The sequence below is a fragment of the Hyla sarda genome, chromosome 10 (assembly GCF_029499605.1).
Source record: "Hyla sarda isolate aHylSar1 chromosome 10, aHylSar1.hap1, whole genome shotgun sequence".
Classification (NCBI taxonomy): domain Eukaryota; kingdom Metazoa; phylum Chordata; class Amphibia; order Anura; family Hylidae; genus Hyla; species Hyla sarda.
In genome coordinates this window covers 99,332,104-99,351,496 of record NC_079198.1, presented here as the reverse complement: position 1 = coordinate 99,351,496, position 19,393 = coordinate 99,332,104, and the positions used below count along the sequence as shown (strand labels likewise).

Genomic DNA, 19,393 nt, shown 5'->3' with positions numbered 1-19,393 from the left:
TCAGATTTAATAAGAGAGGGAGCATAGTGATATGCGATATCACCATGGGTGGTATATGAACACTATGTGGCAGGGTCTACGGTGTTGAATATGTATGAACATGCTAATCTCACTCACAGTAGGTTTATATGTGAAGCCGACAAAGTGCTAAAAGGATCTATTGGTTCTACTAAGATTATTTCTTAAACTAGTTTTCCGAGCAACATTTGTTAAGTATAGGTCATCAATTTCAGGTCGTCTTCAGTGAAACAAAGGATGATGCAGACAGCACCATACATTGTGTAGTGGCCATTCTGCATTACTGCAGCTCAGCTCCCATTAAAGTATATGAGTGCGGAGCTGCAGTAACACGGAATGGCCACTACGCACTGTACGGAGCTGTCTGCTTCCTGCTTCGAATCACCGGATGCAGGTACCACAGCTCTGGCAAGCAGCTGGTCAAGGGAGTGGGATCCCAACCAATCTGAAATTGATGACCTAATTTGAGGTCTTGACAAACAGCTGATCAGTGGGGTTGTCGGGTGTTAGACCCCAACCAATCTACCATGACCTCAAAATAGGCCATTAATTTCACATTGGTTGGGGTCCAACACCCGACATCCCCACTGATCAGCTGTTTTTCATGACCTCAAAGGAAAACGGTCACCCGTTCACCCACAATAAACCTGATACACTGGGTTGTAATGTGGTTGAACAGAAGACTGATGTAGGCTTTCTGACAGATATTCCTACCTGCATGCTGGTGCCCAGTCCCTCTGAAGTTTGGCTTCTTCCAGCGGTGGAGGCGGGCCCGCCAGCTGGATTTGCATATTCATGGGCAATGGTCACATTAGCTCTTTTGCTCACGTGGCTAGCACCCATGAATATTCAAATCCAGCTCGGTGTATCGGGTTTAGTGTTGGTGAGCGAGTGACCGTTCTCCTTTGAGATAGATCATCAATTTCAAACAGATGATCAGTGGGGGGGGGGGGGTGCCGGGGGAGGGTGGACCCCAACCAATCTGAAATTGATGACCTATCTCAGGGTAGGTCATCAAGTTTTGCCCAGAGATCCCTGTTAACAGGATATGGCATTTATATATGTTTGGGGGATTCTGACTTATAAGTCCCCGCCAATCCTAAGAGTCCCAGCACTGAATTCTGTAGCAAAACGCTTGATTGGGATGTTTTAACTTTATAAATGCAGAGTATCTACTTTATGGCATTACAGTGTTAATGCGCTACTGCAGAGATGGCTTTTTCCGTTGAGCAAATTGTGGCCCTTCAGATGCTGCAAAGCTATAACTCCCAGCATGCCCAACGCCCAAAAAACCGTTGGCTGTGAAAGGGATGGCCATGCATGTGCTCCAGGCACCCATTGCCAGGGGAAAGTTATGGGCTATGTTTTCCAACCAAGGTGCCTCCTACACCTGTTGTAAAACTACAACTCCAAGCATGCCCGGACAGCCTTCGGCTGTCTTGGCATGCTGGGAGTTGTTGTTTTGCAACAGCTAAAGGCACCCTGGTTGGTAAACACTGATACAAACAATAGTAAAAGTTCAGCTACCACAGGAAGGTGCCTAAAAGACAAGTACACATTGCACATAGGCCATTTTGAACATATCATTAAAAAATATGTTGATTTTTTTATTTTATTTTTTTATAAAGAAAAAAAAGGTCTCTTTTTTTTCCAGCTACATTTTGGCTCTTCTTCACAGTTCCCCAGTCCATAATATGTTTCCAAGCCTCATTTCACGAAAAACCATGTATGTTAGTCTAGAAGTGAGATGCATCCAAATATAGTAAACACCTATTCATCGATATGTATTGTCCAGGACGTCAATACTGAGCCCGGGCACAGCTCCTGCCAACATGCTTTAATTTCCTATAGCCGCTTGCTCTTCATTGGTTAATTTGGCTCAGACGTTCACGAATTGGCACACGTCTGAAAACCTGGCAGCTAGCATGTTCTCCCAGCCATTATTATTAGAATGGTTTTCAAAGTGCAGCTTCATATTCTTGTGGTGGTCTGCCAAACTAGTGTTGAAAATGAAAAGGCCAGAAAACAACGTATAACATTTAGTCTTCTCTAATGCTGGAACATATGTTGGCAGACAAGAAAGGAGTATTTAAGAATTATAGTCTTTGAATTGCCATATGCATGCTACAGTCTATGCTTAAAACGATGGACTGCGGCCCATCTGCCTCCTAATATGAGTGCCAGTTACCTATTATCTTGTTTGTCGTATGTAGCAACATTCTGTTGAATTTGAAGCGGGTATGCCAAGGGCCCAGGGTCTCAGAATAGGGCCACATGGGAAGTGCCTCCCTATCCCAAAATATGGGGTCCATGTTAGATAGGTTATATGTGGTACGATCCTCAGTCTTCCCCCTCCCCCCCCCCTTTCTTTTTCATAGGTTGAAAAGGGTAGGCTACAGGGGTCAAGTCCTCGTAAAAAAAAAAAAAAGTGTGGGAACTAAAGAACCCAAGATTTCCACTCAATGGCTGGTCCTGCAGGATTCCTGCTAATGGGAACGGTGTTCCAGCTGTGGGAAAATTGCAGGAACTTAGTTCCCATGCATTTCTGCTGGCCCTGGTAGGATGGTTTTACCTGTTGCTAGGTCATGTGGGTAAGCCGGCGGATTAGGAAGATTCTGTGATTGTTCACTCTTCCAGTGGTGAAAGAATTCCAGTATATATAGTCCTGCAGCTGGGGCCTAGGAGCACAGTCGGCACGGGGCGAGTCCGAAGAGGATCCCCCGCCCGCCCTCCCTTATGTTATGTTGGGAGCCTTTTTTATTAGAGGGGTGTCATCCAGCTTTGCTGGAAGGACAGGTTTTCCAATTTATGTTTTTATGAATTATTTATTATAAAGGTTTAGGTTAATTATTTATTAAAGTTATTAAATTGTGTGACCCTTTAAAACAGACAGTGGTTGTCTGTCTGTTTTATTGTAGATAAGTATCTATTTTTGGATTATGGAGGCTAACACTCCCAGCCAATTATATAAAACAAAAAATGTCTGGTCCTGAAGTTGAATTGTTATTATACAGAAAAGTAAGCCAGTCTTGTATATTACAGATCTTGTCTCATTTTGTCCCCCATTTGGCCTTTGTCTCTCTTCTGGCCAGTTTACCATCTGTCCCTCTCTTGCTTTTCCTAGGAAGCCGATACTGATGATAACCAGGGGACTCTTGGCTTTGATGAGTTCTGTGCGTTCTACAAGATGATGTCGACAAGAAGGGATCTCTACTTACTGATGCTCACATACAGCAATCACAAAGACCACCTAGACTCCGATGACCTAAAAAGATTCCTTGAAGTTGAACAGAAGGTAAGTACTTCAGATATGTCTTTTTCCAGACCACCTGAATTACCCAGGGTGTACAGAATTCACCAGTTTGACAGGGCTTCAATACGTTCATGTAAATTACATTTAACTTTTTCTCGATTTCTGCTCTATCAATCTTGTATGTGTGGTATTAAAGGGGTTTTCCGGCTTTATACATCTTATCCCCTATCCAAAGCATAGGAGATAAGATGTATGATTGCTGGGGACCCCGCAATCTCGGGGGGGGGGGGGTACTGCACTGAGATAATGGGGTCCTTAGCGGCAGGATCCCTGTGATCATTCATTTTATCCCCTATTCTTTGGATTTGGGGATAAGATGTATAAAGCCGGAATACGCCTTTAAATGTGTATGGCAGTATACTTTTTCCTCAGCATTTGAGCCCATGATGCCAAGTTATAATACTGTGTGATATGCTTCTATTAACCTCTGTGCATTGCTTTGTCCTGTTTTATGCATGGGACCTACACCCGGAAGTGCTGTAGTGCAAGTATTTTTTTGTTATAGTTGTCTCTGAACTGTAACAGCATGCCATGCGCCAAAGACAATGGCCCTCATTTACTATTGCAAACCCGACATGTTTTGTCGGGCTGTGCGCCAGATTCTGTCTTATTGCACCAGAAATTCTGTCTGCATCAGATTTTGCACCTGAATTTGCGCCAGAATTGAAAGACCCCCGACTAACTCTCCATTCTGCTAAGAAAACCCGAAAAGGGGGAGTGATCTCTGAAAATGGGCGTGTTCCCGACATTTTCACAAAAAACCAACATAGTTACTAAGGTTTCCACAGAAAATGTTGTGGATTTGAGCTGAAGAAAACCAGACAGATCAGAGCAGGTGTAAAACAAGCAAAGTGTAAGGAAAGTGGAAAATGTAGGGAAACCTTAGTAAATACCGTGGAAAATAAATAGTAGGGAATTAAAATCCACAAAGAAACCTACACAACACTCTTAGTAAATCAGGGCCAGTATGTCATAAGTCACATGGTCTCCAGGGGGTATAGTTATGCTGCGGTAGGTGGGCAAGTGGAAAGCATTACTTCAGTATGTCCCTTCCATCCTGCTGTCCACCCATCCACTGTGGCATAGCCACGCCCCTGGAGACCATGTGACAAAGCCATGTTCAGAGGTAATAGAAGCAGATTACACAGTATGACAATATCATGGACTCAAAGGCTGAAGAAAAAAGAATCCTGGAAAACTGCTGTAAATCAATAACATTTTGGCCAATAGTTTTTGTGTCTAAGCTTCCTGTCCTGGCCTGTGTCGTCATGGTTACAGACTACAAACAACCCCTGTGTAGTCTGATCCTGCAGTCATGCTCCATTCTGTATGACTTCTGATTTTTTCTAATACCAATTCAGTAGGTTAGTGAGAAGAATGTGTGACTGCATGAATATACTGCACGGGTTGGAGACATTTATTTAGTTATTCATTTTTTTTATTTAGTAAGATGCATTGACGTAGAAGGAAAACTCCTTGTCTCATCAAGGTCCTATTAGTCCTATCCCACACTTAGCAGTACCAGATACCTATCAACTGTTAGTGGAGATGAAGGGTCGCTCAACATTAAAATGAATTGAATTAAAAGGAATTGTCCCACTGCTTAAAACCTCCAGTGGTCAACTGTAACCTTCAGGGGAACCTCACAGAAGTAACTACCCAATATAATGAATTGAAGAGTTTACTTTTCTTTAGCGGTTGCACAACAACATTTCCCATCATGTTTCAGTTCTGCAACAGCTGGAAAGTCAAAAGTTTGGGTACAGTGCTGTAGGCAATATATTTTATATTCAGAGCATCTGTTGGTAGTTCTGTTAGGCTATGTTCACACACAGTATTGTGATTAGTATTGTTAGCCAAAACCTGGAGTGGAAGTGACTTTGTGCTTTGGCGTAGCTACACATTTTTAGAAAAAAACTTCTAAAGCACAAGTCGCACTGAAAAGTCTCTTAAAGGGGTATTTCAGTTTTTCCAGGATTCGATATTCCAGAAGTTCATATCAAATCAGAGTTTGGGGGTTCCACTTTTTCAACTCTTCTTATAGTCTATGACTGTTGTTGGAAACAGGGGTTAAAATTTTCTTCTTGATAGCTAATCCAAGGGAATAGACTTGCAATGCAGTGGCGTAACTTTAAAGGGGTATTCCAGGATTTTTTTTTATTTGACTCTGCTACAGGGTCTGAAAAGTTAGTGTAGTTCACAATATAGTGTCTGTACCTGTGTGTGACTGTTTCCTCACAATTCTTCTGTTATTTTCCCCCTAATGTTAATTTTAACCGCATACAAAATGTCTGTCTCAGATTTTCCCAGGTTGCAATGCAGCCAAGACCTGACTCACTAGTCAGCTGATGACAGGGAGCCTGTCTGCTTCAATGGGTGGAGGGATCGCTTGGTGGGCGAGGGATCAATCTGCAACTAATGCAACAGCTGTAGGCACCCTGATTGAAAACCACAGGTCTTTTGAATGGATGCAGCTCATTTATGTTTCAATGGGTGGGGTGGCTGATGTGTGAGAGGGAGGAAAATGGAATTATGGGATTTATAGTCAAATAAAGAAAACTGAAACAGGAAATACCAGTTCACAAAAAGCTAGCCACAGTGTTATGGTAATCTCACAACATAGCCATTTAGCCCCAAGACAAGTGCAGATCCTTCCTAAGCATGTCCATTACTGCCTGCCAGGTACGTACTAAAATCACCTTATGGTGGAGAACCCCTTTAACATCAACTGTGACAAATCGTGCAACAAATCAACACCACAAAAACAGGGTAAAACCAATGATTAATTCCTCCCAATGTGTGAACCCAGCTGTATATCTGAAGGAAAGAATAGCACTGTTGTTCTTGTCAAAACAATGGACATCACTATGGAACCCAATGTTCCCCATTAAAAGTCAAGTGAGCTCCATGGAGCAATGTTGGTGTCTTGTCAATTCGACTAATCAGCCCCTGCCATCTTGGTTTGTATTTTAATGGATAGCCTCATATGATCAGATGTTATACCCATTAAGTTATTTAAATATAAATGCTTGGGTTTTCTTCAATCGCACCTCAGCATTTCACAAGGTAATCACTGTAATACCCTGAATAAGTCACCAAACTAAGGCGGCCACATATCCATTTTCTTCCGCAAGCAAAGAACATTTCTGATAAATACATAAAAAATGAAATCTATAACATGGCCAAGTAATGTGTCTTCCATCATCGAGACTGTTACATTTTTGTGGAGAACTGTAATTGCATTTTTCCTTTCACAGTGTACAGCGCTCCAGCCAACACTTTCCAGAGTTTCATCTGATTGAAGTTGGCGTTTCACTGTAGGAATTGAAGTGAAGGAACTTTTTTAAGTTTTGAAGAATGACAAAAAAAAAAGGAAATAAAACTTTTGTGTCACTGTAGATGACAATGTACACATATTTCAGTGAAGGGAAGAGGGGTCAGGGGTCCCCCAACAACTGTTTTCACTTCATCATAGAAACTTATTTCTCTAGATATTTTCTCTAGGCCTGATGAGTTTTTCATTTCTGTGCTGGGCAAAGCAAATGTTTTATGCACCTCAATCTCCTTATAGATAAATACAATCAAGAGGGATTAAAACTGTAGAATGGACCTCTTCATCAACTGGAACCAGAGATATATACAGATTTGTAAATTACTTCTATTTAAATATCTTAAGCCTTCCAGTACTTATCAGCTGCTGTATGATCTAGAGGAAGTTGTGTAGTTCTTTCCAGTCTGACCACAGTGCTCTCTGTTCATGAGCAAGAGCAAATCTCCATAGCAAGCCTCTCCTGCTCTGGACAGAAAGCCACAATAAATCTATAAAGTCTGTTAAGCATGTGACCGACTGACTGTGTTTCCTCCCATAGTTTCAATTCCTAGTGATAATGTTTTTACCCTGCTAATAGCTTCTCTTCATGATATGACTTGACTGGTGCCCCCCAGTCAATAAGTGTCTGCAGATCAACAGATGGGCATCCACATACATGCGGCCCATAAGCCATTGGTCAGGGACCAGCCCCAAAAGCGGAAGTGGTATGTGAGAATTGCCTGCACCCTTCCCATATTTAGGATCATCGCAAACCTTTTTTTTCTTTCAGCCGAGAATTTTCCATCTGATTGAGATCTGGATTGTTTGTTGACGTGTCATTGAGGGGATCTCCCTTTTTTGGTGTCTTCCCTGGTCTACCTCGTTTTTTTTTCTTTTTCTAATCCTCCCACATGCACAAAAATTCTACTTGTTTCTACTTGCACAAAAATTCTCACATAACTGACAAGGAACAACCAACATCTTCTACAATCCTCTCCATTGTTTCAAATTAAAACTCTCGTGTTGTTGCCATGTCCTCTTTCAATTAGTCAAGTCTTCCAGCTTCGTAGAAGCAATTTCCCCTTTTAACTTTAGACTACTTCACATTTAGTTTAGAAATGGAAACTGAAAGGTGGGTCCATAAGTGGTTTCTCAATATTGAGTGATTCCATATTTTTGCTTCATGTAGAAAAACCTATGTATGCTATTAAATAAATTCTATTTCCTTTTACATACTGTACATAAGGTATATTTCATGAAGCCAGAATTTTTTTTAGCTACTGAACCAACATTGTTTTGTCTCAAATCTGTGATATACCGTATTTTTCGCCGTATAAGATGCACTTTTTCTTCCCCAAAACTGTGGGGGGGAAAAGTCGGTGCGTCTTATACGGCGAATACACCACTATCGCGGCGGTCCCTGCGGCCATCAACGGCCGGGACCCGCGGCTAATACAGGACATCACCGATCGCGGTGATGCCCTGTATTAACCCTTCAGACGCGGCGATCAAAGCTGACCGCCGCGTCTGAAGGGAAAGTGACACTAACCCGGCTGTTCAGTCGGCTGTTCGGGACCGCCGCGGTGAAATCGCGGCGGTCCCGAACAGCCCGACTGAATAGCCGGGTTAGTGCTTACAGGACACCGGGTGGGACCTTACCTGCCTCCTCGGTGTCTTCTCCGTTCAGGGATCCCCTATATGGCCAGCGCTCTCCTTCCTCGTCATCACGTCGTCGCGTACGTGCGTCGGCGTGCGTAATGACGTGATGGCGGCGACGGAGAGCGAGGATACCCGGCCGGCAGCAGAGACGTTCCAGAGCGATGGGGACACGGCGACAGCGATGAAGCAATATCCAGGGCAGCGGTGACGGGTCCGGAGCGGCGGGGACACGTGAGTATCACCTCCTATGCAGTGGTCTTCAATCTGCGGACCTCCAGATGTTGCAAAACTACAACTCCCAGCATGCCCGGACAGCCAACGGCTGTCCGGGCATGCTGGGAGTTGTAGTTTTGCAACATCTGGAGGTCCGCAGGTTGAAGACCACTATTGGGTTCAAAATCTTTATTTATTTTGATTTTGCACCTGTAAATTGGGTGCGTCTTATACGCCGGTGCGTCCTATAGGGCGAAAAATACGGTATGTATTTGCTATAAGGGTAAAAATCCTAAGTGAACACCCCCTCTTAGTGTGGTGATATATATGAGTGTTGTCAGAGGTTTTAGTATCTATGTCATTCAATAAGGATAACATGTAACAAGGGGTTGGAGTTCATAGGTTACATTCGCTGTCCCTGCTATGAGTCCAGTCCAGTGTCTGTCATCCTGTGAGGAAGACTACATGGAAATCCAATTACCTCTGCAAAAGTGATTACTGTAGAGAAAATACTTGTCGGATAGTTAACCTGACTTCAGCAACACTTAACATTACACTCGTGTCTGCTATAGTTGGCAAATGCCTCTTTTTAATCACAGCTGTGGTACAAAAAGCTTTTCAGATGACTTGATTGAAATATCTCTGTAGGGACGCAGCCTTTGTAAAGTTATTACTCGAACGTTAAATTTCATCTCGGCTCAGTTTATTTTTTGTGATGGTAGTTAAAACGTCAAAGTATCAAGTAAACCTGACTCCTCATAAGTGAGTGTCATTATTTATGTCTTATCTTTATTCTCAAATCTGATTTATTTCAAATTAACGAACATAATTAAAATGGTAATCTAACGTTTTTAATTTTTTCATACAAGAAAAAAGTGATTTAGTCGAAGGGATGACAAAAATGAGTGTTTTATCATCCTTAGCAATGCGGGGTATTATCATTTCCACTTCAATTAAAATAGCTGATTAAAGAACCACTCTGGCTTTTTTTTTTTTTTGCCCATTTAATGCATTTGCCCAATATACTGCAGTGTAATTTGTTTAGTCCCAGCTCAGCTGCTTCATATGTTTTATTATTGCAGCCTGGTCATGTCTGACACCCAAAAAATGACATGATCTGATGTCTAGATGTGATGTTAGTTCACCGATTACATCACCAATCAGATCCCTCCTAGCAGCACCCAGATCAATCCTCTTCTCGTCTGTCCAACCTTTCTTATTTATTTGTATGACCCCTATGCACAGAGTGCTGCTGGAAATGTAATTTGTACCCTCTCTAGGAGACCAGAAGAGTAGTCATATGGCAGTCAAGTCCATACACTGATTAGCAGTAGATCTATACCCCTGACTCTCATTGACTGACTGTCTCTTCTGTGGGCAGATTGTCTATTGTGTCCTAAGAGATGCAGCATGACATTTGCTCTCCTGTGTGTAATAGCTAACAGTTCAGGGGCGGACATATCGCCTGTGCAGCAGGTTCAGCTGCACAGGGGCCCAGCGTGTGAGGGGGCCCGCCCTCACACGCTGGGCCGGTCCTACCAGGGGCGGACATATCGTTGTGCAGCAGGTTCAGCTGCACAGGGGCCCAGCGTGTGAGGGGGCCCGCCCTCACACGCTGGGCCGGTCCTACCATCGGACCCAGTGCACAGGGCCACCATCAGGGGGTAAACCCATACACTTGTATGGGGCCCGGAGCTCCAGGGAGGCCCGGACGTCCCTGTACTTTTTTTTTCCGGCTAGTCAGTGAGTGACTGCGACTGTCACTCACTGACTCCTTGCTGGGAACCTGTCAGAACTATGACCGGGCCTCATAGTCTGGGGGGCCCGCAGGACTATGAGGCCCGCTCTTTCTAGGGCGCAGGCCCCTTAAGAAGTACGGCAGGGCCGGACAGGCCAGGGGCTGATGGGAGTCGACGTGCCCCGCGCAGGCACGCACGTCTACTCCAGTCACCTGACCTGTCCCGGCGCGATCTCCAGTCCAGCAGCCTCCCGACGAATCCTCCCCGTGCAGTGGAACACTGTGACAGGAGCAGCAGCTGCACCGAACCCCGGCAGGGTAAGTGAACGGGGGGGGGGGGGGTTGGATGGGGGCTATGTTGTTTGCAGACTACAATGGTGATGAGAGGTGCAGGGGAACAGGTGCTTGGGGTGTTATAGGGGTGATGAGAGGGGGGTTATGGGGGGTAATGAGAGGTGCAGGGGGGTGTTATGGGGGTGATGAGAGGTGCATGGGGAGGTTATGGGGGTGATGAGAGGTGCAGGGGGGTTATGGGGGTGATGAGAGGTGCAGGGGGTTATGGGGGTGATGAGAGGTGCAGGGGGTGTTATGGGGGTGATGAGAGGTGCAGGGGGGTGTTATGGGGGTGATGAGAGGTGCAGGGGGAGGTTATGGGGTGATGAGGTGCATGGGGAGGTTATGGTGGTGATGAGAGGTTCAGGGGGTTATGGGGGTGATGAGAGGGGGGGTTATGGGGGTGATGAGAGATACAGGGGGAGATTATGGGGGTGATGAGAGGTGCAGGGGGAGGTTATGGGGGTGATGAGAGGTTCAGGGGGTTATGGGGGTGATGAGAGATGCAGGGGGGTTATGGGGGTGATGAGAGATGCAGGGGGGTTATGGGGGTGATGAGAGATGCAGGGGGTTATGGGGGTGATGAGAGATGCAGGGGGGTTATGGGAGTGATGAGAGGTGCAGGGGGTGTTATGGGGGTGATGAGAGGTGCAGGGGGTGTTATGGGGGTGATGAGAGGTGCAGGGGGTGTTATGGGGGTGATGAGAGGGGGGGTGTTATGGGGTGATGAGGTGCAGGGGGGGTTATGGGGGTGATAAGAGGTGCAGGAGGGTGTTATGGGGGTGAAGAGAGGTGCAGGGGGGTGTTATGGGGGTGGTGAGAGATGCAGGGGGGGTTATAGTAGTGATGAGGAGAGGTGCAGGGGGATTATAGTAGTGATGAGGAGAGGTGTGGGGGGTTATAGTAGTGATGAGGAGAGGTGCGGGGGGTTATAGTAGTGATGAGGAGAGGTGCGGGGGTTATAGTAGTGATGAGGAGAGGTGTGGGGGGGTTATAGTAGTGATAAGGAGAGGTGCGGGGGGTTATAATAGTGAAGAGGAGAGGTGTGGGGGGGTTATAGTAGTGATGAGAGGTGTGGGGGGGTTATAGTAGTGATGAGAGGTGCCTGGGGGGGTTATAGTAGTGATGAGGAGAGGTGCGGGGGGATTATAGTAGTGATGAGGAGAGGTGCAGGGGGTTATAGTAGCGATGAGGAGAGGTGCGGGGGTGGTTATAGTAGTGTTGAGGAGAGGTTTGGCAGGGATTATGGGGGTGATGAGGAATGATGAGGACACAGAGGATAAGAGGTATTATATTTAGTGGGTATAGTGTGTGGCAGGATTATATTTAGTGGGTACAGTGTACAGCAGTATTATATTCAGGGTACAGTGTGTGGCAGGATTATATTTAGTGAGTACAGTGTATAGCAGTATTATTTTCAGGGTACAGTGTATAGCAGTATTATATTCAGGGTACAGTGTATAGCAGTATTATATTCAGGGTACGGTGTGTGGCAGGATTATATTTAGTGGGCACAGTGTATAGCAGTATTATATTCAGGGTACAGTGTATAGCATTATTATATTCAGGGTACAGTATATAGCAGTATTATATTCAGGGTACAGTGTGTGGCAGTATTATATTCAGGTTACAGTGTGTGGCAGGATTATATTTAGTGGATACAGTGTATAGCAGTATTATATTTAGTGGGTACAGTGTACAGCAGTATTATATTCAGGTTACAGTGTCTGGCAGTATTATATTTAGGGTACAGTGTGGGGCAGTATTATATTTAGTAGGTACAGTGAATAGCAGTATTATATTTAGTGGGTACAGTGTATGGCAGTATTCTATTCATGGTACAGTGTGTGGCAGTATTATATTCAGGGTACAGTGTGTGGCAGTATTATATTCAGGGTACAGTGTGTGGCAGGATTATATTCAGGGTACAGTGTGTGGCAGGATTATATTCAGGGTACAGTGTGGGGCAGTATTTATTTAGGTTACACTTTCTGGCAAGGTTATAATGATTATTGTCTTCATGCAGAGGATGAGGATCTGCTGACAAAGTGAGGAGCCAATGATGTCCGGATGTCAGACTCTGCAGAGAAGATGGAGCTGGAGGAAGACCTGGTCTCTGGACGAGATGAAGAAGAAAAGATTACAGAGAAGATATCACTTAAGTCAGAAGACGTCACTCAGGTCACTGACATCATTGTGTGTTCTTATGACTGTCCCATCAGAGCTGTAGTCACTTGTAAGTTCTGCAGTGATGATGGGTAAAACTGTGTCCAATCTGTGTCTCTTCAGCTGTTACAAAACTACAACTCCCATTGCCAGAGGCTCTTCAGACATGATGGGAGTTTTAGCTTTCCAACAGCTGGAGAACCACTTCAACCAAGGTGATCGGTGGGGGTCTCAGGCCTTGAGTTGTGTAAGGGGCCCCGAAATTTCTGATGGCAGCCCTGCCAGTGCACATATGACAGGGAAACCAGTCTTGCCCAGTCACTAAACTGCTACTTACATCTGCCCATGGGGACTTCGTGGCTGAGGTGTGTGCGGTGAGTGACGTCATCGCAAGCACCTGGACGCTGACGTCCAGCGCAGAGCGTTCGATAACGTCACTTATAGCGCGCACCTCTGCCAGGAAGTCCTCTCAGGCAGATGTAAGTAGTGCAGGCAAGGTAAGAGTGTGTGGGTGAGTGAGAGTGTGTGTGTGTTTGTTTGTTGGGGTTATCCTACACTACCTTAGTTGGGGAATCTATGCTACCTAATGTGGGGAATATATGCTATGCTACCTAATGTGGGGAATATATGCTACGCTACCTAATGTGGGGAAATTATGCAATGCTACCTAATGTGGGGAATATATGCTACATAATGTGAGGTAACTATGCTACCTAATGTGGGGGAACTGCTGCCTACCTAATGCAGATTAATGTGAGTTGCAGTGCAATTTTATGGCATATTACTTTTTTTTGGGGGGGGGGCCCAGGCACATTCTTTGCACAGGGGCCCTCTGTTGTCTGTGTCCGCCCCTGTAACAGTTAAAGGGGTATTCTGGGCAAAAACATTTTATCCCCTATCCAAAGGATAGGGAATAAGATGTCTGATCATGGGGGGCCCGCTGCGGAGACCCCCCGCGATCTCCCTGCAGCACCTGCATTCTATGTGGGTGCTGAATCTCCAGTTTCAGAAAACCCTGGGTTTCCGGGACTGGGGACATGACCTCACGCCACGCCCCCTCCATTCATGTCTATAGGAGGGGGCGTGACAGCCATCACGCCCCCTCCCATAGACATGAATGGGGGGGCGTGGCTTGATGTCACGTCCCCAGTCCCAGAAACCCAGAGGTTTTCCAAAACTGGAGATTCAGCACCCGCATAGAAGATCACGGGGAGATCGCGGGGAGTCTCAGCAGCGGGCCCCCCGTGATCAGACATCTTATCCCCTATCCTTTGGATAGGGGATAAAATGTTTTTGCCTGGAATACCCCTCTAAGGGAAAGAACATCTTTGTCACTGATCTGTCACATTCTGCACTTAGATACGAATCAGAGGAGGTGCGGTGAAGAGACCACCCCCCCCCCCCCCCCCCCTCTCCAAAGCCTTAAGCATCATGGGAACTTTAGGCTGCGTTAAAAAAACATATCAGAGGGGAAATCAAGGGGGGGGGGAGACAACCCATACAAACCACATTAACCGAACTAGGTATACGTGAACGCAAGAGCCTCTGTTATTTTATAGTAATAGCATATGCTGCACCATATATGTAGGACCACTTCTTTAGGTTGCTTAATGAGGATGTCTGATAAAACATTTCTGCACACCCCAGTTTCTTACACCCCTGGCAATTGGCAGTCTTCATCCACTAAGCATTTCCCTGCAGTGGACACTACAAGGGAAATGTAGTAGTATTATGTGGTTGCCTACTGAATAATACACAGACTGCTCAAGCTTTCCAAGTTAAGAGCAGCTTCTATGTTAGAAGCTCTCTGCTTTGTCAATTATATGTCCTAATGGGGCATACAGCCAGAGATTGCCTTTGTGAGCCATTCCTTTAAATAATTATATTGCTAAGTAATTAAAAAATGCAAAAAATGCAAAACAAACTGTATTGTTGGACATCATTCTTAGGATAATGCGCTTTTGTAGAAAGAAGAGCTTTTCTATGGAAAGCTATAGAGAAATAGGCTGACATTTGCCATTGTAGAACAAGCACTCTTTGTTACAAAGCCAATAATTTGCTGAAATCAGCTGGAAAGTTGACAACCATCCATCATTGGGGAACACGAGGAAAGGAATCAAGAAAGATTACACTGCAGATGATTGGGTTGGAGATTTGGGAGATCGCTACAGGGAGTGTTCTTTTAATCAAATCAGTTGAAGCATGTCAATCCGAGGGTAATGATATTGGGGAAGGGAATTTACAAACTCTCTTTTTTTCCTCCAGAAGTAATATAATGGCACAGGCTTATCTTGCTTTGGGATATTTATGATTGTCAAAATTAATGATAAAGTTTTACATAGAGATAAAACATGCAGCCAACTTGTGATGGGTTTCATAATAATAATAAATGTAAGCGAAGTGTAGTTTTCAGCTAAAGCGGTCAGTAAGACAAAAGCGTTATCGGTGGTTGTCTGATAACTAGAACCTCAATGAAGTCCAGAACTGTTTTGTTGTTACTGGAATAAACTTTCATAATTCTTTAATTTATTTATCTTTTTTTTTATTTTTTTAGCTTCTTGGCATTTGCCAAGTAAATAAATGATATATCTTAAATAACATTGTTGTTTTACTTGCTTTACATATTTCTTGTGTTTAGTGTAGTTAAAACCAGAGAACTGTTATTAATATAGATGTAACCGTGTATGCCCAAAAACTTGCATCCCCTAAATGGATTGTCATTTTCAATACCCTATGAGGGCATTCTGAGGTTATAAAATTTCTCATTCGTAAATCCCATCAGTATGGCCCCAGCAAAATGTGACTACATGTATCTCTGACTCTGAGGAGATGCACATTATATAGACATTACATTGGTTTAACTTTACACCATGCAATGTGCAATTTGCCGCATGGTGGTACTATATAGTCATTGAACTCTTGCTGCCAGGTTTCCCTGCAGATTGCAGCTGATTATCAGGGGTCCTGGCAGTGGGACACCCTATGATCAACTTGTCTTTTGGGAACATTGCTAAGAAAAAAAGCAATTACTCCATGGATAGTACCATTTAATAAGTGTACCTTGATATCCCCTGATAAGTGTGTGATCGTGGGGGTGTCTGACTGCTGGGACCCCATGATCTTAACAACAGAGCCTAACTCCGGCTCCCACCCTACAAGAAAAACTGGTCTTGGTAGTAATGGGCCGTTCAAGTCAATCACCGGCCGCAACAGTGTCCTGCCTCAATTAGTGATCTGGAAGAGTTGGACCCTGTTCTGAAGCTGGATAACCTTTTTAAGGCCCCTGATACACATAAGAGTACATCCATTCTTATGGGTACTTCCGGACTCCCTCCAATAGATGTTATAGAAAAGGACAAGTTGATTTTCCCAATCCTATTGTTCTCACTGGAGATAAACCACTGCCAGAGTTTTTGGCTGTAGTTTAAGGGCCTTTTACACCGGTCAATTATAGGCCAGACGTGACGAATATTGCACAAGTACAAGACCCAGTGATCAGCAGATGAACAAGCAATCACCCATCTGTCGGATGCCGGCTTGGTTTGTGCAGCCTAAAGATCATTGTTGGTCATCTACACATCTCCCTGTGTATACAGGGCAGTGCAGCTGAAAAATATGCAAGGTAATGTCTGAGCAATCATTAGGCTATGTAAGAGGCTCATTTTAAGAAGAGCCTATCTGCCAGATTAAGGGTTTGCCCATCTAAAAGGATGTTGTCTTCCTTCCTTTACTCTGAAGATTAGTGAACATTCACTATGATCAATCTGTACGTGTACGATTGTGTTATTGACCGGCATAAGTGTTTTGGAGAAATTTTTTTATCATAAAATGACTCCACCTAAACATCAGGCAAATCGTGTTTTTATATTATTATGTTGAAGTTCCGATCATGCTATGTAATTGAATCCCATGGCAGAATTGGTTATCCCTGATAATAGTTACGGCTTCCTCACAAACTGACTGGGAATTTCGAAGTCTAAAGGGCCCATCTTGTCCTAAAAGAAAGTATTCTGTCCCAAATATTGAAACATGCCTTCACGGGTTTTAAAAGGGAAATAGAAAATTTATATCTTTAGCTGAAGGTGCTCTTTCATGTTCATCTTGTGTGATTCCAGGTGGTGTAACAAATAGACTGGAAGATGATCCTTTTCCATATGCCCTGTTAGGAAAATGTCAGACACAGCAGATTTGATGCAGCAGTTTCTGCAGCTGAAAATCAGTTAAAGGGGTATTTCGGCTTTATACATCTTATCCCCTATCCAAAGGATAGGGGGTAAGATGTATGATCGCAGGGGTCCTACCGCTTAGGAGGCTCGTGATCTTGGTGCAGCCCCCGGCATTCTGTGCTGGCGCCGCCTCTGAGATGAGGACATGCTGTCACGGCCACGCCCCCTTGTGATGTCACATCACGCCCCTCCATTCATGTCTATGGGAGGGGGCGTGATGGCTGTCACGCCCCCTCCCATAGACATGAATGGAGGGGCGTGGCGTGATGTCACGAGGGGGAGTGGCTGTGATGTCATGTCACAGTCTCGGAGGCAGTGCCCGGCACAGAATGCCGAGGGCTGCACTGTGATCGCGGTGGGACCCCTACGATCATACATCTTATTCCCTATCCTTTGGATAGGGGATAAGATGTATAAAGCCGGAATACCATGTTAAATTCATCTGAACAAGGGTCTTGTTGTGGAAAATACATGGATTTTTACAAGCCCCATTTACAGTTTGAGATTTTTCTGCAACAAATGTGCAACGTATGAATTGACCCTTATGGCTTGCCTTTGCTGGGGTGTATGTATTTCCCCCACAAGCCAAAGTAGAGAGAAAGCAACAATGAGCAGCTTTAGTTGTGGTAGAGCTTACCCCCAATCCACCCCCCCTCCCCATGTTTGACATGGCGATATTTTTTTCTTTTTACCGGGCACCTCCACGATCAGCAGTTTCTGAATCGTGCGGGAATTAGCTGGGAGTTAAAGATTAGAGACTTGAGTTTGGAAGTGTAAATGGACCACAATAGTAAGTGTTGAATGACGAAGGTGCATTGAGCAAGAAATCTTAAGAATTCTCTGAGCTTTGTTGAAATCTCTATGCACTAAAGACTGCTTTTGATCTTATGCATGTTTCCCTAGAATAAGAACTGGAGATGTGAAGGCCATAAGAGCAAATGTTAGGCTTGTATTATTCATTGGTCATAGCTTTGTATGTCCTGCTGTCGGAGGCGCAGACACTTCTTATCTTCATTTTCTAAGAGACAATGGAATAACATTAAACTGTTCCATGGGCGCAGTGATTTTGTGCTGGTTCAAATATTCATGTACTAGACCTACAACTGTCCTTAACATTTATAGGAAATCATTACATTACACTCGCCATTTACCCCAGTAACAACATGCACTCGCTGCATTCTAATGAGTATCTGGGCATACAGGCTGGTGCCTAATAAGTGTGCAGATGAAATGCTATTTGGGTTGGAAGTTTTACAATCCTAGGACTGTATCCACCTTTTCCAGCCCACCGGAGCACCTGAAAGCTGAACTAATTTATGCAGGCTAAAGTCAGCAACCGCCGAGCTGAGAAGTTTGCGACGAATCAAATCACTGTAACTTCGCTCAACTCTATCAATTATACACAGATTCAGATTAGTACTTTAACTTTTTCTATTTTATTGTGCATAGATTCCAAGTGCATGTGATCTAAACTCTGAATATGTAATATGCATGAAAATAGGAATTCATATTAGATACCAAAGCAATAATAAAGAAATAATAACTTAGAATAGCACATACTAGGCCAAGCATGCAGCATCTCTGTATTAAAAAAAGAAAACTTGCTCATCTTGTGTCTCTTGTTCAAGCGGAGGAGCCTTCATAGGAATCCCTTAATGGGAAGCCACAACTGATTTGTGACTTTGCGATCCGAACCTATCGGACTTATGCCTAATATATTGCTAATTATTTGTTGAAGTTTATAATTCTTTACAGTTGGCATAATGTGTACTGCTGACGTTATGCGTTTTGCATGCTTATTCATTTTTGATTACCTTAATAATAATAAAAACATTGAAACAGAAAAAAAGAAAACTTGATTTAGTCTGCACAGTATTTCATTAGCTAAGCTAGCCATTTGGGCACCACAGCTGCATGGACATTCCCTATGACACGCTACCAACAAACAATGATATATAGGGCTGTATGATCTATGCAATCTGACTTTTTGCTGTGACATGGACACTGGTCAGAAGTGTTGTCCTGTATAAAAGGGGCCTAATTTGAGAATTAAAGTTTCTAAGAGAGTCTACCATTTTGGGGGCTATTTGGGTCTGTCCTTGGTCATCCCGGAGACACAAATTAACCTTTCTGTACCCAGTGCAAAAATGTACTCTGTAGACTAGTCCTGTATTTTAATACATTGACCAAAGGTAGAGAAGCCTGTTGGTGCCCATAGATATCCAGCACTAAGCCAGCCCATCCTTTGTCTACTTTTAACATCATGCAGTAATCCTACTTGTATGCAAGATTACACCCCCACTTCCCTCATGTTCTTTCTCCCACATCATATTTCTTGTATATGTTGTATATGTTACTCTCTTCCACCATCTAACATCTGAGGGGCATGCTAAGACATTACTCATTATATACAACAA

At 44.1% G+C, this 19,393-nt stretch overlaps 1 protein-coding gene across 4 annotated transcripts in view; it reads left to right on the top strand.

Moving 5' to 3' along the window:
• PLCH2 (phospholipase C eta 2) overlaps positions 1 to 19,393 on the top strand; it is a 768,337-nt gene that overhangs the window by 598,565 nt on the left and 150,379 nt on the right. For all 4 annotated transcript variants that reach the window (XM_056543367.1, XM_056543369.1, XM_056543368.1 and 1 more), the window contains one exon: positions 3,143 to 3,313. In XM_056543367.1, coding sequence (XP_056399342.1) covers positions 3,143 to 3,313 — 171 coding nt within the window. The remainder of the gene's footprint in view (positions 1 to 3,142; positions 3,314 to 19,393) is intronic.